Raw genomic sequence first — 24253 nt, 5'->3', positions numbered from 1 at the left:
TTTACATAACACACATTTCACCATGCCACCGAAATGAACTGTACTCCACACCATTGTCTTCCGACAGATGGAGACACTAACGCAGCAAACGTTGTCAGTGCAGACGGCCGTCGTAAGACAAAAGGATATATTGTGGATGGGTCTAAAAATGACATTTTGTTAAATATATGTTATGCTTTCACTGTGTGTCATTAGCCACTCACGAATAACTAAAAAAAAAAGAGTGATTTTTCTTTTGTAATTATGTATGACAGAATGGATCGATTAGAAATATTGAGCATGACAATTTCCCAATCAGCTCAAACCTATGGTTTTTCCGTTGGCTTCAGTTAGGGGTGCTAATCTCCCTGGCACCATCTCGTGGTTACATTCATGTTCCTGTGCAAAAAGTAGTCGATTTAAAAACTTGGGCTGAAAAACTTGCCTCCCAACAGTCTGGAAATATAAAATAAACATACTAATCTCCTGACTTTGCATACTGCGCAAACCATAGCCTTAATACTCCCTCAGTAGTATAGGGTGCCACATTCCCCTCCTCTCTCCTCGCTACTAAAGACCGCTCTGAAAACACTTAAACTTCCCCTCCCCACTTGGCTGACTTGCCTTTGAAACTTCAATCAGGGGGCAAATGCTAAGTTAAGGGTCGCTTTTGAAGTTCGTCTTCCTCAGTCGTGTCTCTTAGCATAAGACTCAACACTTCTCAGGCACACGGGTGAGATATATTACGCCATAGGTGGAGAAAAAATTATTTGGTCCTCATGTAAGACTAATGGATCATCACGGAGCTAAAACAAAAAGACCCCTTGGGTGCCGTGGCAAACGGCGTTCTCGCCCACGTAGTCAGCTGCAGAAACATGAACCGTGCTGCTGCAAATGCTTTAGTTTTTGCCCAGCAACACAAGGGCAGCCATTTTTAAAGGAAATGGACATAAAGTACCTGGAATGGCAGAGGTGTGCCAGACACAGGCTGCCATTCAGGTGAGATAAACAGGACCACCTTCACAGCCTTACTGAGAATATACAATGAGGTAGAGAAAGAGGGGGGAAAAAAAAGAGATGTCACAACAGGGAAAAACCAACAGAATTCACCCGCAACGGTCAGAGTGCATAGAGCACCATATATTAGGGAATAAGCACTAAATCTCAAAAGAACTGCATCCACAGCCATTGACATTTTTCTTAAGGCATGATCCACCATAGGGGGACAAAACGCCAGAGTTCATATAACTGTCGGAGGCTTTAACTCTGAATAATATAGAGATTTTATGGAAGTTGCCGAGCCTCAAATAGAGCCAGCTGAAGCTGCCTTGGACACACACTGCGAAACCCCCTCAACCCAAAGCAGCCACGAGGGAGCCTTGAGGGGTGGAAGGACCCAAGATGCTCCACCAGTTGGGCTAGCCTTCTTTGGGACCTGGGCTGACCTGAGCCTGGGGAACAGCCCTGTCTTCAAGGCTCTCATCTCTAAGGAGTCCTGCATCCAATTTCTTGTGGCTTCACGCACCGCCTCACACAGCGATGTGTTTCATTTGGGCTGCTGACCCATAGGATGACAGGGGAGCTCTCTAAGAAACTTCTCCAGGGCTCATCAAACTTTCTTGGCTAGAGAAGCAAATAATTATTACATTCCTTTCTGTTCAAAGTTTGATAAGAACTAGCTGTCCAATCCTGATGACAATTTAGGAAGTGTACTGAAGAACATTTAGAATGTTATTGGGTCCTGTTTCAAATTATTATGCAGCCTCATCAGTGGCTTGACAAAAGCTTGAGCAATTTTATGCAGCTAAAGACCCTACCACTCCAACAGATGCAGGCAAAGAGATTTTCACATCTTTTTAACCCTCAAACGTTTAGTTAACTCGTTTATGATTACTTTCAGACTAAAAGTGATATCTGGAATTTCCCTGAAATGTGCAGACTTCAAGTTATTGGCTGATATACACTGAACAAAAATATAAAAAACACAACATGTAAAGCATTGGTCCCATGTTTCATGAGCTGAAATAAAAGATCCCAGAAATGTTCCATACGCACAAAAAGCTTATTTCTCTCAAATTTCTGTGCACTAATTTGTTTACATCCCTGTTAGTGAGCATTTCTCCTTTGCCAAGATGATCCATCCACCTGACAGGTGTAGCATATCAAGAAGCTGATTAAACAGCATGATCATTGCACAGGTGCACTGTGAGCTGGGGACAATAAAAGACCATTCTAAAATATGCAGTTTTGTCAAATCCCACAGACATCTCAAGTTGAGGCCTGCAGGAATGTCCACCAGAGCTGTTGCCAGAGGATTGAAGGTTAATTTCATACCATAAGCCACCTCCAATGTAGTTTTAGAGAATTTAACAGTTCGTCCAACCGGCCTCTCAACCGCAGACCACATGTATGGTGTCGTGTGTGCGACTGGTTTGCTGACGTCAACGCTGTGAACAGAGTGCTCCATGGTGGCGGGGGGGTTATGGTATGAGCAGGCAGATGCTACGGACAACAAACACAATTGCATTTTATCGATGGCAATTTGAATGCAGAGATACTGAGACGAGATCCTGAGGCCCATTGTCGTGACATTCATCCGCCTCCATCACCTCATGTTTCAGCATGAAAATGCATGGCCCCATGTCGCAAGGATCTGTACACAATTCCTGGAAGCTGAAAATGTCACAGTTCTTCCATGGCATGCATTATCACCAGAAATGTCACCCATTGTGCATGTTTGGGATGCTCTGGATCGACGTGTACGACAGCATTTCCAGTTCCAGCTAATATCCAATGGCTGTGTGAAGTTGCTGAAGAGGAGTGGAACAACATTCCACAATCAACTGCCTGATCAACACTAGGCGAAGGAGATATGTCGTGCTAAATGAGGCAAATGGTGGTCACACCAGATACTGACTGGTTTTCTGACCAAAAGTATGTGGACATCTGCTCGTCGAACATCTCACTCCAAAATCATGGGCAATATGGAGTTGTTCCCCCCTTTGCTGCTATAACAGCCTCCACTCGCAGTCTGCGTTCCAATTCATCCCAAAGGAGTTCAATGGGGTTGAGGTCAGGGCTCTGTGCAGGCCAATGAAGGCCTTCCCCAAACAGTTGGAATAACATAATCGTCTAGAATATCATTGTATGCTGTAGCGTTAAGATTTCCCTGGCATCCGCCAAACCCTGATTCGTCCATTGGACTGCCATATGGTAAAGCGTGATTCATCACCCCAGAGAAAGCGTTTCCAGAGTCCAATGCCGGCAAGCTTTACGTCACTCCAGCCGCACTTAGCATTGCGCATGGTGATCTTAGGCTTGTGTGCAGCTGCTCAGCCATGGAAACCCCATGAAGCTCCCGACGAACAGTTCTTATGCTGACGCTACTTCCAGAGGCCGTTTGGAACCTGGTAGTGAGTGTTGCAACCGAGGACAGATTTTTATGCGCTACACGCGTCATCACTCGACAGTCCCGTTCTGTGAGCTTGTGTGGCCTACCACACAAGCTCACAGACGTCACAGACACTCCTAGACGTTTCCACTTCACAATAACAGCACTTGCAGTTGACGAGGGCAGCTTTAGCATGGCAAAAAATGTGACAAACTGACTTGTTGGAAAGGTGGCATACTATGACGGTGCCACATTGAAAGTCACTGAGCTCTTCAGTAAGGCCATTCTACTGCCAATGTTTGTCTATGGAGATTGCATAACTGTGTGCTCAATTTTATACACCTGTCAGCTATGGGTGTGGCTGAAATAACCGAATCCACTAATTTGAAGGTGTGTCCTTATACTTTTGTATATATAGTGTATCTGTGACCGACAGATGCATATCTGTATTCCCATTCATGTGAAATCCATAGATTAGGACCTATTGAATTTATTTAAATTGACTTGCTTTCCTTATATGAACTCTTTGAAATTGTTGCATGTTGCTTTTATATTTTTGTTCAGTATACATAGAGTACATATCTATTTCCACAAGAAATAGCTAATTGACTTCCAAGGCCAAGCTTGAAAAGCCAAAAAATTCAAAAGACCATTACAAATTATTACAGTTTATTCATGTCATTTAAAATGGATGACCAGGTGATTTCCCAGTCCGCACACCACTATAATCTCACATTTGTTCACACAGGGGGAGTGCCCTTGTGTCCATTAACATTAAAATGCATTAAAGGCACAATGCATCTGTTTTTATATCAATATCAAACCTTTCTTGTTAACTAAGTACCTTACTGTGATAGTTTTCAATTAAAATGGTCAAAAAGAAAGCAATTTCTCAAGCAAGAACTTAGCTTGGACTGTCTGGGAGTGGTCTGAGTGGCGACGGGAAAACGGAAAACTAGCTGTTATTGGCAGAGGTTTGGAACTCTTATTGGTCTATCAACTAATTTACAAAAGTTCATCCCATCAAAACAGGCTGAAATGTCAGGCTCTTTTCAAACAGCTCTTACACTAAAAGGGCATTATCTTTTTCACAGTATTATTCCAACCTCAAAAACAATATATAAAACACAAGACAATCACGTTTTTAACATTTCAACCTATTGATCCCCTAACATAACACAAACGTCTGGTAGCTATACAAGCAAGACGGTGGGTGCTAAACCGTCCACGCTGGTATGTTTCCTTAAATTGAAGTCAAAGTTTGTTCAATGAATTAGCATGGAATGTGTCTACCTAAGTACATTTCAGTAAGAGTTTACGCTTTCTAAAAAGGAATGTCAACATCTACATAAATGGTCATGCTTTACCATGGTCAATGGAAGTAATTGTGTTGACCGCTAACTCCCACCCAGATCAGCCGCAGTGCCAACCACCTGTTAATCACAAATGACTACAGGTGGTCAAAATAAGGAAGAGCCAAACAGAAAGTATGAAAATAATACATTATGAACCAATGAGAAGAAAAGGCTTTTGAAGAAAATGAAGAGTGCTCAGATAAAGAGTTCAGATTTCCTTAGTGCTGGTGGTGATGGTATTGTTCTCATACACACTTGTAGTGTTAGTACTGAGAGTATTCCTTGGTTGAGAGTTTAGCAACGATGCGCTCCAACTGTCTCTTGGCTTCACAGTTGGGGAAGTTACCCATCTCATAGTACTGCGGGGCGATTTTCACCAGCCTGGGAAAGGACACAAATAAACAGTCATGAAATGTGTCTGGATTGTGTGTGTGTATGAGAGAAAGGGAAGGAAGGCTGTCTCTCCCAGGTACAGACAGACAGAGAGAGAGATTGGTGGAGACATGTAAAACAACAACGGGCACAGTCTCACAAACACATAAGGAGTGGGCTGACTGCTTTTCTTTTTTTTTTTTACACACGCTACCCACATTCTCACCAGTCTAGAAGGAAACATGAACACTAGAAGCTGTAGTCTCTCTCTGGAATATGGATCTAGGAGCAGGCGGGTTGACTGCAGGCAAGCACATACACAGACGCCTAGAAGAATCTAGGAGAGGACCGACTATAGTCAGGAGCACACGCACTAGACAAGATGGACCTGGGGCTAGGCAGGCAGTGAGCTTACCACTCTGGTTTGATGTCGGTGCAGGTGCGGATGTAGTTCTTGGTGGTCAGCACAAACTCATTGTACATCACCCACTCCGGCTTGTGGTCCAGCACAGTGGAGGGGTGCAGCTGGACCACCTGGTTGTCCTTCACAGTCAGGTAGTGGCCTGTACGCTCCAAATGGGCTACCTGTCAATCACATACAGAGACAGGAATAAGTAGGCTAGATATTAGATGCACAGGGAACATGTTCACACAAGACTAACTACATTTCAAGAGGGCTTCCATTGACATTTATTAACAAAATCTCACTAATGCATACAGTATTAACTAATTTAAAGTCCAGACACGAGGGATATGCATCTTTCTCTTTCAAGACGATTCGATACGTATCTAGATACATGGGCCCCGATACAGAAACAATATGTTTTAGTTTGAAATTATTTGGTGTGATTCGGTTTGATTAGAGGAATGAATCGATGCGGTTCGGTGGGATACGATTCGATGCTCTAACATCTGTTGCATAAACACATTAATTTTCCATTTTCAATTAAAATCTTCTGAGCTGACGTGTGTGTGTGTGTGTGTGTGTGTGTGTGTGTGTAAATTATGTACAGTATATGTCTATGGTGTATGTAGTCACCTAAGCCACTGTCAGATTGGGGGGCAATGTATGATTTTCTCTTTTGATCTGAATTAAACGTGTTTTAGCTAGTAATGTATCAATATTTAACTTAAATAATTAGCTATGGCAATGAATACATAGCACAACTTTGGATTTCACCCCGTCTCAAAATTAATGGTTTTGATCGTTATGTAATTATCAACTTGACCCTGTATATCTAAAACTGACCATATACACAGATTATGTAAAGCAAAACTACCAAAACTATTGCTGATGGGGAACCTGAACAATCGTAATAGAATCTAATGTAAGCCCCGAGCAGCAGGTATAGGCTATTGCCAGATGAAAGTTGTCTCCGGTAGTTACTTTTATTCCAGTAAAACACATTTTTCAACTGCACAATAAATAACCTATCAAATTACATTGGTTTTCACTCAACTAATAAAGCCTAATATTGTGCAAGCCAGTTGACAAGCATTTGAATGCTGAAGGTGCCGCGCAGATGTGCAAGATCAGGAATAGTGCGCCTACATCTTGTTGGTCAGCGCACGAAGCAGCACAGTGAGCAGTTTGACGAGGCTACTGATATTGCCTGGGGTGTTTCAGCATGAAAAATGACTTGTAGATCAATGACGTTCAACACAGTTATATGCTTAGCTTGACACTGAAGAAGAGGACGTATCAGTTGTCACAAAAAAAGTAGGTATTTTCAGAAAGTAATATGAGCAAAACATTTTAGTGAACCGGCGATTCATAACGTTTTAATCTATTTTCTGACCGATGCATGCAACATTTGGATCGGTTTGAGGTCCCACAGACTGATGCACTCAAATCTTAAACATTTGAACCAGGGGCCGATGCATATCAAACGTTACATCCCTACTATACACGCATAGAAGCACAGTATCAAAGGTTTACTGATCAGGCACTCGTGATCTGCAGGTTTTTTTTTTTTTAGCCTGAGACGATTTAACATAGTTTTTTTGACCATCTATAATCCCTGCAGCCGAATCGGCCTATTCAGGTTTGAACTAAACTGACCCCATGGAATGTAGTGTACATCTTAAAGTACAATGAACACAATCAATTACACAGAAAAGGGAAGAAGAGGCAGCTCTGGGCTTAGGTGTTTTAACTTCAGCAGAATTTGCCAAGTTAAGGAGGGCGGTTCCTTTTTTGGTTTCCGTTCGGGGTACTTCAATATGCAGACGATGGCTGCTGTGATTAACGAGGCCAATCAATCAGTCTCAATAAAGACCTCTCCAAACAAAGACGTGCGCTCAAACGCCTCTAAACTGCAATATGAGCTACAAATGTGTCTTTGCGAAAAGGTTAATGTTGACAAATATTTTCATATTAACGGCGTAATTCAACTTGTCAGGTCGCTTGTTTTCAGGTTCCCCCAGAAATGGACTTTCAACAAAATGTCATTTATTTTCCCTTAGCAGGCAGCAAATTGCCTTGAATTCTTATTATGTGTTTAACTGGTAGTGCCTGTGTGCGAACACTTAGGGGAGGCGATCCATTACAATAAGTATCTTGACGTGTTGTGTTTTTAAGCAACAGTGTAAACACCTGTTAACTAAACAGACATGGTGAGTTCGAGAAAAGAACACCAAGGTGAAGCACAAAAGCAGCGCTGCATCTTACTTCAGTCTTAAAAGGGCAATCTGCAATTGCTTCAAAGAATTTAACTTCTGTCTCGTGAGTTTAGTTCAACTGTCATACCCCATCAGAACCCAAAATATAAGCTTGTTTTACGCCAATGTTTGTTAACCTCTCTAGGGTAAGGGGCAGTATTTTCACATCCGGATAAAAAACGTACCCGATTTAATCTGGTTATTACTCCTGCCCAGAAACTAGAATATGCATATAATTGTTTGATTTGGATAGAAAACACCCTAAAGTTTCTAAAACTGTTTGAATGGTGTCTGTGAGTATAACAGAACTCATATGGCAGGCCAAAACCTGAAGATTCTGTTCAGGAAGTTCCCTCTGACCATTTCTTGGCCTTCTATACCCTCTTTATCAAAAACAGAGGATCTCTGCTGTAACGTGACATTTTCTAAGACTCCCATAGGCTCTCAGAAGGCGCCAGAACGTTGAATGATGCCTCTGCAGTCCCTGGCTGAAAAACAGTAGCGCATTTGGATAGTGGTCGATCTGAGAACAATGTAACGGGGGCGCGCGTGCACGTGAAGAGTCCATTCTACATTTTCAGTCTTTGAACGAAAACGACGTCTCCCGGTCGGAATATTATCGCTATTTTACGAGAAAAATCGCATAAAAATTGATTTTAAACAGCGTTTGACATGCTTCGAAGTACGGTAATGGAATATTTAGAATTTTTTTGTCACGACATGCGTCCGCGCGTCACCGTTCAGATAGTGTCTTGAACGCAAGAACAAAACAGAGGATATTTGAACATAACTATGGATTATTTTGAACCAAAACAACATTTGTGGATGAAGTAGAAGTCCTGGGAGTGCATTCTGACGAAGAACAGCAAAGGTAATCCAATTTCTCTTATAGTAATTCTGAGTTTAGTGAACGCCAAACTTGGTGGGTGTCAAATTAGCTAGCCCGTGATGGCGGAGCTATCTACTCAGAATATTTCAAAATGTGCTTTTGCCGAAAAGCTATTTTAAAATCTGACACTGCGATTGCATAAAGGAGTTCTGTATCTATAATTCTTAAAATAATTTGTTTTTTGTGAACGTTTATCGTGAGTAATTTAGTAAATTCACCGGAAGTTTTCGGTATGTTTGCTAGTTCTGAACGTCACATGCTAATGTAAAAAGCTGGTTTTTGATATAAATATGAACTTGATTGAACAAAACATGCATGTATTGTATAACATAATGTCCTAGGAGTGTCATCTGATGAAGATCATCGAAGGTTAGTGCTGCATTTAGCTGTGGTTTGGGTTTTTGTGACATTATATGCTAGCTTGAAAAATGGGTGTGTGATTATTTCTGGCTGGGTACTCTCCTGACATAATCTAATGTTTTGTTTTTGTTGTAAAGCCTTTTTGAAATTGGACAATGTGGTTAGATTAACGAGTCTTGTCTTTAAAATGGTGTAAAATAGTCATATGTTTGAGAAATTGAAGTAATAGCATTTTTAAGGTTTTTGAATATCGCACCACTCGATTCCACTGGCTGTTGACTAGGTGACCCGAGAGAGGTTAAAGTAAATGTAAAACTATAGTTTTAACCATGTTTTGAGGCTATCATTTTTAGATCAGCCCTTGCATCCATAGCTCTATGTACGAATTTCAGAGCGGTTACATTTCTCCAGCCCCATCCGTCAGCTTTTTACTGAAAGAGGCGTGGAGTACACTTTGTTATTGTTTCAACTGTTGATTGCTACTTTAAGGGATGGCATTAGTTTGACAAGCTAACAAGCGTATATTGAAGACGGGTTATCTAACCATAAGTCAGTGGTACAGTGCTATTTTTCCATTTCAAAACCCTAACTAGGGTTAACTGACTAACCCACATACTCTACTCTGGCCTGTGACATTTTTGGAACATGTACAAGGGACTAGCCAACTACCCAAAGGTCAAAACCAAGTGCTGTGTTGTTGGGGGACAATATGGCGCCATAGAGCATGACAACACATTCCGAGACAGAACCCTCTGGGCCCTTCCTTTCTCTGTTTGGCCAGTGAGCACTGACCTGCATGAAGAATCCTGTGACCAGTGCTCTGCGAATGTTGATGTAGTAGTCTCTGCTGGTGAACTCTGTGCTGCGGCGGGGCAGGCTGAAGCGGTCCATGATCCGGGACAGCTGCTGGCGCACGTTGTCGGCCGACATCAGCGACCTGTAGTTCACAAAGTTGTCGTAGCACCACTGTGTCGACTCATGGTCTGTGAGAGGTGAAATATAGATTTACAGTGCCTTCAGAAAGTATTCACACCCCTTCAGTTTTCCATATTTTGTTGTGTTAAAGCCCGAATTTGAAATTGATTAAATTTAGATTTTGTTTCACTGGCCCATAATGTGGAATTATGTTTTTAGAAAGGTCTACAAATTAATGAGTCAATAAGTATTAAACCTCTTTGTTATGGCAAGCCTAAATAAGTTCAGGAGTAAAAATTAGCTTAACAAGTCACATAATAAGTTGCATGGACTGTGTTCAATAAATAGTGTTGAACATGATTTTTGAATGACTACCTCATCTCTGTACCCCAAATCAAATCAAATTTATTTTTATATAGCCCTTCGTACATCAGCTGATATTCTCAAAGTGCTGTACAGAAAACCCAGCCTAAAACCCCAAACAAAGCATGTGAAAGAAGCACGGTGGCTAGGAAAAACTCCCTAGGAAAAACTCCCTAGAAAGGCCAAAAACCTAGGAAGAAACCTAGAGAGGAACCAGGCTATGAGGGGTGGCCAGTCCTCTTCTGGCTGTGCAGGGTGGATATTATAACAGAACATGGTCAAGATGTTAAAATGTTAAAATGTTCATAAATGACCAGCATGGTCAAATAATAATAATCATAGTAGTTGTCAAGGGTGCAACAAGCACGTCCGGTGAACAGGTCAGGGTTCCACACATACACTTATCCCTCAGTCGAGCAGTGAATTTCAAACACAGATTCAACCACAAAGACCAGGGAGGTTTTCCAATGCCTCGCAAAGAAGGGCCTCTATTAGTAGATGGGTAAAAAAAAAAAAAAGATATTGAATATTCCTTTGAGCATGGTGAAGTTATTAATTACACTATCAATACACCCAGTCACTACAAATAAACAGGCGTCCTTCCTAACTCAGTTGCCGGAGAGGAAGGAAACCACTCAGGGATTTAACCATGAGGCCAGTGGTGACTTTAAAATAGTTACAGAGTTTAATGGCTGAGATAGGCAAAAACTGTAGTTACTCCACAATACTAACCTAAATGAGTGAAAAGAAGGAAGCCTGTACATGCAAGACACTAAAGTAAAACTGCAAAAAAATATGACAAAGAAATTAACTTTTTGTCCTGAATACAAAGTGTTATGATTGGGGCATATCCAACACATGACTAGCACTTCATATTTTCAAGCATGGTGGAGGCTGCATCATGTTATGGGTATGCTTGTCATCTGCAAGGACTAGGGAGTTTATGATAAAAATAAATGGAATAGAGTTAAGCAGAGGCAAAATCCTACTGGAAAACCTGTTTCAGTCTGCTTTCCAATAGACATTGAGAGACAAATTCACTTTTCAGCAGGACAATACCTTAAAACACAAGGCCAAATATACACTGGACTTGCTTACCAAGACAATATTGAATGTTCCTGGTTACAGTTTTGACTTAAAATCGTCTTGAAAATCTCTGGCAAGCAATGATTAACAACCAACTTGACAAGAGCTTGAAGAATTTTTTTAAAGAATAATGTGCAAATGTTGTACAATCCAGGTGTGCAAAGCTCTTAGACTTACCCAGAAAGAGTCACAGCTGTAATTGCTGCCAAAGGTGATTCTAACATGTACAGACTCAGGGGGTTGAATACTTATGGAATCAAGAGTGTTTAATTTTCAAAAATGTTTTACAAAAGTTAGAATTTTTCTTCCACTTTGACATTGTGTAGATCGTTCACAAAAAGGCACTGTATGTTATGTGACATTAAGGTTGGATTAAGCCTAGTCCTGAATTCTAATAAAGCATGCTCAATGGACATTCTGTGAGACACGTACTCTGTTTGAAGGTGTGGTAGACATTGAGGAGGGTCAGGTGGTCTCCATCAATCTGGGCAAAACGCATCTTGGACTCGTCGGCCGCCTTCCTAGCCTCCGTGGGTCGTACGAAGCACTGTGGGACTAAACAAGGTTGGTATGGGCCCCAACACAGCCGCCCATAGGGATGAGTTAAGCAATTCCCACAGAGAAGAACAAGGCCTCGGGTCAGAGAGGCCAGAGAGAGCACTTCACAGGGCAAAGAGCATTGCCACAGGTGCGTGTCGGAAGAAGGGGGTGAAGGGGGTGGGAGAAGGCAAAGGAGGGTTGACTTTCTGCTTTGCGCAGGATTGAGTTTAGCTGTTTTACAAGCTGCATACTGTAAGACCTAACCTCAGCCAGGGTATGAGAGGGGTATAGAAAGAGGCTCCAACCCCCCAAAAACTATCTTTACTCAAACTGTTTGGCTAAAGGGCATTTATGAGGCTAGCCTGCATCTGACTCATAAGCTCTTTAAGCGGTGGTGCAGAGGGACACCAAAGAAAGTGTCCTCTTAACCACTCAATCTTTGCCTGAGCACTTTAGAGGGAAAACCGTGGTCTTGCATCCAAGCGGAAAAGCACTTGTACATCAAAAGGCTGCATCAAACACCTCCCGCCTTCCCAAAACTTGTTGTGAGCAGCCTAACGTTAAAACATGCTCCATCGTGGGCTTAACGGGTGAAAGCTGAGTGTTTATCGATTCGAACCCCTACACTTGGTTGCCTGGGCGATGCGAGGCCTAGTATCCACTGCTGACTCGGTAATGAACTCAGCAGAAAACCGGGTTCCTTGACACACCAGTTATAGATGTGCAGCGTGTCCAAACAGCTAGTTAAATTCCCTTTCCCTCTGTTCAAAAGCATCGGATTCATCTCAATGAGCAGCACTCTGCTTTGGCAAGCCTAAAGTGCAATTACTGCCGCAGCACATTGGTGCTGCTCAGACTATAAACTCATTAATTTACTGTAGACATGCATTTTTCCTGCCTGACAAATATTAAACTGACTGACACCACCAACTCCTTCTGCTCTACTCTTTCTACCTCACTGTGTTCAGTGGGGTTGTGTGCAAAGTTAAGGCCCATTAGAGATTAAATTTGCTATCAGCCGCAAGTCAAATCACATTCATCAACATCGTTATTGAAATACACAGTTGCAGAGATGGAGTTCAGATTACACCTCCTATACACAGCTCTTTTTGGAGCTCCATGTGCTGCATCAGTACTAGAGTGATGCCGTTGCTACAATGACAGAGAGGCATGGTTTTAATGTTCTTTCCCGGACAAATATGTTTTTCTAACGAACCAGGTGTGAAATGCTCGGACCAGCTCTAGACACCACACAAACAAATCTAATTTCAACAACTGCATATCAAAGGCTAGAGTAGGGTCTTCATGTTGTGTCTGCAGACCCAATCACATAAAAGTCTTGAGTTTCAGGAGAAACTTTTTTTATTTACTTAACTAGGCAAGTTCATGGCTTAAACATATAATCTAAATATCTCCAAAACCTGACTGGTGAAATAGACTAAACAAAAAAGGGGTCAAGGGTGAAGGGATCATTGTCTAGACAACTAAGAGAAAAATAAGTTACAGATGCAGGGCACTGAATCCTTCTTTTGTCGAGGATGAAGGGCAAATTTGCCATGAACATACAACTTTCACAGGAAAATTAGTGTGCACAATAATGACGGTGGCTTATGATGGGCATACCACACTTTTCTCCCTGAGTATTACCTGACAGCATGGCTGTGATGGACAGGATCTCATTGGAGCAGTTGAACTCGCAGGAAGCGATCACCATCTTGGCTAGCTGCGGGTCTAGGGGGAACTCGGCCATCATGGAGCCTAGCTCCGTCAAGTCGCCGTCATCGTTGAGCGCCGCCACGTAGTTGAGCAGCTCTAGGGCCCGCATCAGGGTTTCCGGTGCTAGAGGGAGACGAGGGCAAGAACATATTTGTACTATTGTCAACCGCTGCCATCTTGGACCAGGTCTTTTCACACAAAAATGTGATTTTATATCAAATGAGAGTAACCTGGATAAATAAGATTTAAATAAAGAAATGTTTAAATAAGAAATCGCAGAGAAGCACAAGGGATGGCATAGGAGGAAAGAGAAAAAAGAAACCGCAGAGGAAGAAGATAGAAAGAACAGAACACAAGGGGAGATTAAAACAAGCACCTCTATATGTGATGGCCGGTTACCCCGGACGGAAACTTTAATGGTGGTGGGGAGGCTCATTTTTCATCTTCCGCTCCGCTGATTCAAAACAACTCTAATGCAATTACAGGGGAACCCTTCACTTAATGCATCAAAACAGGGCTTCCACCGTTTGGTTAAAAGATTTTCCCAAGATGCAATTATTGACCTTCGGCTCGGGAGAACTGAAGCCTAATGACCAGTTGCATGTCAACTGAAAATTAGCTTCGGCTTCAGCTGAGGGCCATGTTGTTCACTTTAATTTCTCTCAAATAAGGAATTAAAAAAAGCCTTTTTCAAAATGCATGCAGGTATTTTCTTATGACGAACAAATAGATTCGGGGCATCAAACCTTTTATAGAAAAGTGAGAGCTAGCCACATTACTTACTATATCAATGGCTTGTGGCGAACGCATTCCTTTTGGAGGAAAATGTGATTTTGCAGTATCTGTAACATGATGAACAAGTGTGGAAATGCAATCTATACATGACGCACCTCATCAGAAATAAACTATTGACCGCCTCAATACATGAGAATCCAATATATTAACCAAGGGCCAAATCAATGGGACTAAAGGCTAAAAGGTACATTATACTCACATTGGCTTTGAAATGTACTACTCTGCAAATGTCAAGAGGCAAATGAATCCCACCTAAGGCTGGTCCTTCCTGTAAATCGCTACTGATTCCTCTTGGACTTTCCATGTGATTTGGTGAGCCGCTTCACGCCACTGCACTTATTGAGCGTGGAGCGAGGCAGGTTGACAGAGAAATAGACTGGCCGCTCGTGTGCTCCCTGGTTACAGGGTGGAAACCAAGGTTCTCCATTAAGATTTAGGCCCAACTCAAATGCAACACAGACTAAAAGCCAATGGCCTCCATTCCTGGGTTCTTTGGTTAACCTTAAAATATATGGACCGCTCCAATCCTTGCCCACTCCGAGGTATCACCCTGCCTGTACCTTTTCATTGCATACAGCCACAGAGGAGAGCAGCAGCTCAATGACAATGTCCCCACTTGCCTTAATGACAGCAGCACAAACCCAAGTCGTGATTAAATCCTTTTAATGTGCCCAAAATGATGATAAATTAAAAGAAATGGCTGATGGGACGCATCCTCCCACCATCATAGCAGCAGAGGTTTTCAATCATCTCAAGGAAGCATTCCATCTCTCAAGCCCTTTGAGGAGCTGACATTTTATTCATTGGGTTGTGTGGCCTCATCAGTCAGATGACGGTGTGTGGACAATCCAAATGGCTACAGGCTAAGGCAGGGGTTCCCAAAACATTTTTGGTCTGCAACCCCATTTGTGATTCCAAATTTGTTTTGCAACCCTGACATGTAACAATTTTTTTTTTTTTTTTTTAAATCAATGCCCAATATTAACTTTTTTAATTGGGGATATGCCAGTCTATTACAAATTGGGACTAGCGCTCTAGCCTAGCGGTTAGAGCGTTGGGCCAGTATTTCAGAGTTTCTCTCACGACCCCATTTTCAAAATCAGGTGACCTCTAGTTTGGGAAACGCTAGGCTACGGAGCAAAACATGTTCCAATCATGCCCCTCTACCTGGAGACCCAAATCCATTGCTCTCTTTAACCAGTTCCTGAGATCCACTTGGCTGAACCCACAACTCCGGCGTAGCCATCCTGGGAGTGGTTCTTCTGCACCGCATGTCAAATTGACCTGTGCGCCGGCGAGATACAAAGACTTTTCTTGGAGGAGAAGCTTTGAAGTGCGTTGGAGCGAGGGCACAGCATACTCCGGCTATTCATCTTTCTAGTCCAATCAGCTCGTGTTCCCGGGGCGCTAAGCAGCTAGTTAGACGGACCCAGTGCCTCCACTGACAGCGTGTAGAACTTCCAGGGACAGCCTTTTTTTCTAAGTGGATGAATAAGGTAATCATTTCTTCCCCTCATTCCCAGTTAGACTAAATGGACAAGGCTTGAGTGGACCAGGCGGGGGGCTAACCCTTAAGTGCTAGGAGACGTATAGTTGTGGGAGAGAACTGAAGGGGGTGGGTGGCGGAGGTTGGGGGAATAGGTCAGTCACGTTTCACCGGCGGAATATAAAGAGAAGGCAATAGCCAAGGTGATACTGGGGCTATTGATGTAACCAATTTCATTCTCAAAATGGTGTTTGGCGCCGTGGATGGGGAGAGATGGGTTTAATCTCGGAGGTGAGATGAAAACTGTATTAAGGTGGAGGGGGTGGGGGGTCTGGGGTTAAGGCTATGGACAGAGAGACCGAGGGAGGGGGGGGGGGTTCTCCTTGGGGAGAGTAAGAACACACGCATGGTGTGTTGGCTCCGGGGCTGCTGGGAAGGGAAGTAAGTGACATTGGGACGAGACAAGGCACCTCTTGTGCGTTTTGGCCAGGCTCCAGTCCAGTGCAGATGAACAGGGGGAATAGGGAGCGCCTGGAGAAGCGACAGCCCAAACACACATCAACTGACCAGCCAAACTACTCCTCCCTAGTCACTACACCATGTCCACCCACAGCGGATAGAAACAGACTTGTTTTGACAGTGCAGTTTAACTACCTATTCCGGCAAAGGAGCAAAGAACCACTAGGTCCAATGTGGCCATTATGCTCAACTTCCAAGACAGAACAATTATTTTTGACTCTACAAACACTCCACATTTTCTTTTTTTCTTTTTTCTAAGCTCATAGCTGACCCAGATTGGGTGTCATACATCAAACATTTTCAGTTCAACAAAAAGGTTTTGTGGACCTGAGAGCAACAGTTTATACCCGTCCATGTCTATTCATTAGCCCTTAACAGATGATGCTTTGATTGAAATGAGACAGAAATTCACCATGATGTTATCTATCAAAGCCCAAACTTTACAACTTGAGGCCCTATTCAATCAATCTCCGTAACTGGGTTTCCAGGATAAGTCAAGAACATTAATCTCTTAAGTAAAAAAAGTCATGTTTGGCTTTGTGATTTACACTGTGAAACAAAGAAAAACTCAGCAGCATATACAATCACACTGTGTACACACACACACACACTGTGCAGAAAGAAATTAATTTAGCCTTGACTGAGATTGACTGAATAGGGCCCCTAGTAACACAAAAACAAGATATTAACCCAACAAGATGTTAACACAACAAAAAGATCTATCCCTGTTGTCAAAATGCAATACAAGAGCTCTTACCTGGTGGGTCCATGAAGTCAAAATGTACCAAGTCGTCGATACCTAGCTTCTTGAGCTGCAGCACGACCGAACCCAGGTTGGACCTCAAAATCTCTGGATACGTGTTGTCCTGTGACAGAAGAAGGGGAGGGGAAACCGGAGGAGACGGTTTCAAATCAAAACAAATTAGTAAGGGTGCTGATTATCTCGTCACACGCACTCGTACGTCAAAGTGAACAGAAAATAGAAGTCTAGGGCCGTTTGAAGGGCTATTTAACTTGTTTTAAAATGCCCTCTGCCAGTCGGTGTGACGTGAAAGAATTACCCTGTTAAAGTGGAGGACTGGGTCCTTCACGTGTTCATTTGTCACAGGGGGGATCCGTGTCACTGGCGCAGGTTATTAAAAAGGGCTGTGGGTGATTGGTGGGGAATCCAGCTGTCAGAGTGAAAAGGGCTGAATAAGGAATAGGCGACTTAGGTTCTAAGTGGAAATACTGGATAGCTGGGAAATGGAGATATTTATTTTCAGTATACAGGTATAATTAAGCCTCATATGCCTTTTCTCTGTATAGTCTAGAGGTACAAGTGCACTGCACTTATAAGAATCACGGATACAAGTAAGCAATGAACGACAATGCTCTGTACACTCTCGGGAAATAATGTAAGACGTAGGTATGTCTCGACCTCGGGACATTAGCATTCCTAAGCAGCTTCAAATAATCAAATCGGTTATAGACAACAATTCATCTGGGACTAATATAATTCTTATAGCAGTACCACTACTAACCTGCATCTCGGTCTTGTAGGCCTTCTCTGTGTAGAGGCGGAAGCACTTCCCTGGGCGTGTCCTCCCGGCGCGCCCCGCCCTCTGCTGGGCCGAGGCTTTGCTGATGGCCGTCACCAGGAGGGACTCCACTCTGATACGAGGGTTATACACCTGGAAGGAACAGCAAGGGGGACAGGTGAGGTATTGAGAGGATTCAAATCCCTCTTTTCACATACAAACACAGATACACAATCATTTACAAAAGGGATGAGCCATAGGGGGCATCATGGTTGATAAATAGACCAGCATTTATATACAGGTTACAGGGGGAAATTGAGTTTTACACATACACAAGAGACACTAACACACATATTCCCAAATCACATACAAGCACAAACACACGTGCACACACAATCCAACCGGGAAAATATATCATCTCTGATTGAGCCACGTGTATGACTTGGCTCTGGGCTAGAGAAATGTCAGAGGAATAAATAACTGGCTTTTCCATCTCTGCCGCTGTCAGGTGCAGCGCTGCTCTGTTTATCTGGGGATTTTCAGGCAACAGAGGCAGATGATTGGAGAAGATTAGGCTATGGGGGGGTGGATGGGGGGGTGGCGCAGGGGAGGAAGGACGGCGGCAAACCTTTTGCTTGGCAAATCCGGGATCAATTACAAACACCACGCCGTCGATGGTCAGGGATGTCTCGGCGATGTTTGTCGAAACCACGACCTGCGGAAATTAGTACAGCTGGGTTTAGAGTCAGTCGTTAGGGAGGAGTTGTGGGAAAGGGAGAGTAACATGGGTCGAGGCCCTGTAATGGAGTGGCACTATTCAATCACTCACTCCGGTATTTGGTCATTTGATAGTTTAATAATTCAGTCATTCGCATATTCATGAATTCTCAATTTTGACACAAGAGTCTAGTCATAAGGTGTTGAATCTGTGAGGGAAATGATTAGGTCATAGGTCAAAACCTACTGCCATTGGGGGAGGTCAAAATATCTTAGTATGAGAGGGAGACGGAGCAAATGTTTTAATAAAAGGAAAAATGACCAAGAGTTAATTTGTGGCCCCATACAAATCCCCCTTTGGTGGAGACACTGCTCAACACTCAAGTCATTACATTTCTACAATGAGTACGCATCAACATCTGAATGAATTAAGTTCTGCAGACACTTCCATGGCCCATCGCAGACACACTGTCTAATAGGACCCAACAGGGGAGTACTGCAACAGTTGTTGCAATCAAGTCGAATGAGGCGTCTGCAAACTGCAGCGGGCTGCCTCGCCGCTGAGTGTCCCTTCCACATGTATTACCACTGCTCTTTTTGGAGGGGGTGCCGCTGTCAGCTCGCAGCACGCTACCAGTCTCCACGAGATGTCATCTTCTCTCTTACAAAAAGCCCCTCCCACAGGTCTTCAAAATTACAACAAATAATTGATGTAATAGTTCCTTTTCCAGCGGGTGGCCTGCATTTAAAATGCAGTTCTTTCAGAGTCACTGTGTACGTTGACGTTCATCCTCTGAGATTATAGTTTGACAAGACTGGAGGAATTTGTTTTAGATTAAAATGAAAGTTGTGGTGAAAAAATGAAAGGAAATCAAATTCTGACTGGCTTCTGAGTAATGGAGCCTGTCGCCTTCAACAAACAAAGCAACACACGGATGTTTCATGCGCCCCAAGGTGCAGGCGTCGTGTGGCAGCAAGAGAGCGCCCACCAAATTAAAATCACTCACTCCGGCAATCAGAGATGTGCTCGAAACCCACCTCGAAATAGAAGCGAAGTTGCATTAAAATTAATAAGCTCGGAGGATTGCGGCAATTATGTTTAGAGTCACAAAAAATGAGTCACGGCAAAATGAGGCTCTAAACTAGAGCAGGTGATGAGAACAGAGATTTGTTTTCAACTGCTTCAAAGCCAAGGAGGGGTTTTCTTTTCCTATGATTCCCCATTTCCAAGTATAATGTTAGAAACATTACAGCTGGGTTTCTTTAAGAGAAATTCATCCGAGGTAACACAGTAATACTTAGAAGAAGCAGAGGGGAGACGAGGAGGGAAAAAAAGCCCACTCCTCAGCTGTCAGAAGGGTGCGTCGGTTGATCAAAGCATCAGGGCCCGGCTGCAACCTTTATTTTCCCAAAAATGTAATAGGGTGCAGAGAAATACTGCGTAAGGGAGGGGAGAGGAGGAAGAGAAATAACTGAAATGAAAAGCAGTTTGGGTTGTGGTATCAACGCAAACGGGGAAGCTGCTGTGGAGTTGCACGTCTCCCAGTCCCAGATCTTTTTCTATTACAATTATCCCCTATAGCAAGGCTGTCTATGAGCAATGACAGCTGAATCGGAGCACCGAAATCAAATGAGTCACATCACCCTATGGGTCTCTCTCTGTCAGCGTTTACACAAACAGGAGAGGAGGGGAGGGGCAGATCTGCAGCTGCTCTCACGCGAGCCTTGACCGCCGCTGGGGGGGTGTTCCCGTTATGTAACGGCGGAGCCTGATTGGCCCCAGAACCCTTCGAACTACATTGTGCACCATGGCACTAGAGACTGAGTCAGACAGGCAGAAACCTGCTGTACTGGGAACTTCCACTCCCACTCCAATGTCTCAGCATAATGTAGGGGGGGTAATAAAATTGCTTCATTGCATATTCTGTGCACTGCCACTTCTTTAATATAGAAAAGTAATACCAGTTCAACTGCAAGCACAGGAAAGATGCTAATAACGAAAGTTATCCATTTGCATTAAATCTGCAAAAGCATTGAACAGACACTTCCTTGCAACGAATGACAGGCGTGAGAAACATTCTCCCAAGGAAAAAGACAGCATCACTTACCTCTAACAAATCTGCCAATCATGTACTTAATTTGTTAGTGTACATGTGGCTTGTATGTGAATGCATTTCGTTAATGCTTTCACATCTCTTGATCAAACATTTGCCGGTGCAAAAATACTTCTGTGAGTTATCATCCATCGATATGGGTCGAAAACAGATTCTGAGCACTTGCCGCCCATCCTGCGTAGCTCCGTTTCGTTTGGCTGTCTAAAGCTGTGCGCCTTAAAGGCTTTTCAAAATCCTACCTTTTAAGCAAGGATTTCTCTCCAGCCAGAGAATGCCTGACTGTTTAGTTATTAATGCCTTGGACATTTTTTTGGGGGCCCAGCCCTTGGCCTTGTGTAATTCTGCCGTCAGAAGTAGAAGCGTTCTGCTTTCTATTCATGCTGAGGAGAGGCAGCAGCCAAAGACGACCCATTTTAAACCTGTCAGAAGGCAGCCTGGTCAAGCCAACGGTCACTTCGATTAGTTTACACCTCCCCCTCGGGAGGGATGTACATCTTGATCGGATTGAACACTAGAGGTGCATTGCAAGAATTAACGGTGGCAGGTATCACTTCACAATACATCTGAGGGGATCTCTCTGAACTAAGAGGAATCAACCACCTTTTAATACAAAATTGAATGCTGACAACTAGAGCAACACTGTAATTAAACCAAAGCCAATTGCTTGGCAAAGAGTTCAAGACATTAAGAACGCCCAGCCACATTCATTGACCCGTAGGTGTGGAGAAATTGCGTCTTCTTTGAGTCAATGACCCAGCTGATAAGCAATCTTGAACAAAGTTGGCTAGCCTAGCATGGACCGGCAGGTTGGACCATCATCTCTGGAAAACAACAATGTCGGCCAACATTTCCCCAAGAGGAACGGGTGGCAAGGAGCACTTCGTGTCCTGTTCAAAGGGAGCTGTGAAAGGTTCAAATGGGATGACTCCCACCAGTTTAGGCCAATGACCTGTACGTCAGGGAAGAGTCGGTCAGTGCTTTAGCAGCTGCCACGGTAGCTAGCCTGTCTCCTCACATTTCATAACCATATAGGAGGGCCTCTCATTGACTGCATTGATTCAGAATGCGTCTGGAGGCTGGGGCCTGTTACACAGAGAAGCACAGTGCGGCTCCTTCCTGTCTGTCTGTCAGCTGTATTGAGCGTTCCAGACTTTTCATCAGTAATATCATTAGAGCATCATCTCTGCACATTATTTCTGGGTTATTAACCTGCAGGGGGTGAGCACTGTGGCTAACAGGGGCCATCTTTCACTCCAACCCTCTGGGAGGAACTGCCTGTTGAAAAATAAAATCTTCCCTTGATTGGTAAAAATGGAGGGCGCCTCAAACAATTTGGGCCCTGCCACATCAGTGACTTACTGGAATGGATCCCAGCGGGCGTGCGTCGCTGACTATTGAAGGGATATCCACACACGTGAGGATGATAGAAAACAAACCTAACACTAAACAAGAGCCCATTTGTCAAAAGCGCATAACGATGATACTTTGAAAGGGAGAGGGGGGATTAAAGTCTTTGCTAGTAATCACAGTGAATTGAAGCTCCAACACTAAATCATTAAAATGTTCTAAAATGGGAGATCAGTGGCTTTTCTGGGGAGACATGACGGGCAAGCAAGTTATGTTAATGGAGGGAGTGCTTAATACAGCCATTAGCATGTGGGACAGTAGAGGCCGGTAGCCTTAATTCTTTCATTGCCTCTCCTTGGACTTGCTTGGGTGACATCTCACCTCACCTAAGGCTCTGCCACTGACGGCGTCAGACTGACAACAGAAGGCCAAACTCACTCTGTGCATGCTTTTGTCCATTCAAGACAAATGCCATTGGCTGCCACTGCTACATTCAAGACCGTTGACCAATTGAGCTTAGTGAGAGACCAGAATTGATGATATTCATCAACCTGGACATTGAGTGAAAGCAAGTCATATGGTGTTCAATGATCATTGCGACCTACACGGTCATTCTAGCCTCACTCTCCCTGTTTGCAATGTAAGTTCAGACACATACACCAGCTCACCTCCATGTGACAGTCCCTTCAGGCCAGGTATGGGGGACAACATGAAAACAAAACTACCTGAGAGGTAGCACGCTGTTGAGACGGTCTGTAAACACCAGGGAGGAGTCTGGCACTGCTGAGAGTGCATGTTGGGAAGAATTTCAGTCTTCAAAGAATTGTTGAATGCAAATTTACAGCCATTTACGAGTTCTCCCAACCACCCAAAACACCCTGTCCCAATCTACAAAGATGTGGAGGTGGGGTCTCCTGGGACCAGGCATCCAAACCACTCCCTGTGCTGCCCGTGTCCTTCTTTCATGTCAACATCCCTTTGAACAGCGCAAGCAAACACAGGGATGATATTTGAACTTTGGAAAGATCCCAGGCCCTGGCTTAGGCCAAACTGTTGAGACACATTTACACAAAACACACACGTGGAGGAGAGAGATAAAATAATGTCACACCGGGAGGGTGAGCGAGGGAGGCCGGAGCAAGCATTTCATCCGACTCGTCTTGAACATCAGGAAAAGATGTTGAAACTGCTGTGGATCAAACCACAGCGGTAGAAAGGAATGTGACGACAGCAGCCTGCCTAGACTTGCCTTCGGGAAGTACTCAGACCCCTCGACTTTTTCCACATTTTGTTACTTTACAGCCTTATTCTAAAACTGATTAAATATGTTTTTTCCCCTCAGAAAGCTACACACAAAACCCCATAACGACAAAGTGTAAACAGGTTTTTAGAAATTTTTGCAAACGTATTAAAAACAAATCAGAAATACCTTATTTACTTAAGTATTCAGACCCCTTGCTATGAGACTCGAAATTGAGCTCAGGTGCATCCTGTTTCCATTGATCATCCTTGAGATGTTTTTACAACGTGATTGGAGTCCACCTGTGGTAAATTCAATTGATTGGACATGACTTGGAAAGGCACACCTGTCTATATAAGATCCCACAGTTGACTGTGCATGTCAGAGCAAAAACCAAGCCATGAGGTCGAAGGAATTGTCCGTAGAGCTCCGAGACAGGATTGTGTCGAGGCACAGATCTGGGGAAGACTACCAAAAAATGTCTGTAGAATTGAAGGTCCCCAAGAACACAGTGGGTTCCATCATTCTTAAATGGAAGAAGTTTGGAACCACCAAGACTCTTCCTAGAGCTGGCCGCCCAGCCAAACCGAGCAATCGGGGGAGAAGGGCCTTGGTCAGGGAAGTGACCAAGAACCCAAGGGTCACTCTGACAGCACTATCGAGTTCCTCTGTGGAGATAGGAGAACCTTCCAGAAGGACAACCATCTCTGCAGCACTCCACCAATCAGGCCTTTATGGTAGAGTGGCCAGATGGAAGCCACTCCTCAGTAAAAGGCACATGACAGCCTACTTGGAGTTTGCCAAAAGGCACCTAAAGACCCTCAAACGATGAGAAACAAGATTCTCTGGTCTGATGAAACCAAGATTGAACTCTTTGGCCTGAATGCC

General features: G+C 43.6%; 1 protein-coding gene across 1 annotated transcript in view; it reads right to left on the bottom strand.

Annotated features, from left to right (window-relative positions):
* Window positions 1-4022: 4022 nt before the first annotated feature.
* Window positions 4023-24253, bottom strand: part of LOC106577609 (ATP-dependent RNA helicase DHX15) — a 39164-nt gene continuing 18933 nt past the window's right edge. Inside the window, exons 7-14 of the mRNA XM_014155816.3 lie at window positions 18576-18662; window positions 17951-18100; window positions 17185-17293; window positions 13559-13750; window positions 11804-11926; window positions 9800-9990; window positions 5513-5682; window positions 4023-5106 (exon numbers count right to left, since the gene is read on the bottom strand). Of these exons, the coding sequence (XP_014011291.1) occupies window positions 4989-5106; window positions 5513-5682; window positions 9800-9990; window positions 11804-11926; window positions 13559-13750; window positions 17185-17293; window positions 17951-18100; window positions 18576-18662 (1140 nt within the window). The 3' untranslated portion in view covers window positions 4023-4988. The remainder of the gene's footprint in view (window positions 5107-5512; window positions 5683-9799; window positions 9991-11803; window positions 11927-13558; window positions 13751-17184; window positions 17294-17950; window positions 18101-18575; window positions 18663-24253) is intronic.

Source organism: Salmo salar, chromosome 18 (genome assembly GCF_965601325.2).
Source record: "Salmo salar chromosome 18, fSalSal1, whole genome shotgun sequence".
NCBI lineage: Eukaryota > Metazoa > Chordata > Actinopteri > Salmoniformes > Salmonidae > Salmo > Salmo salar.
Note: the sequence above shows the minus strand (reverse complement) of the source record. Positions and strands in the feature narration are given on the sequence as shown.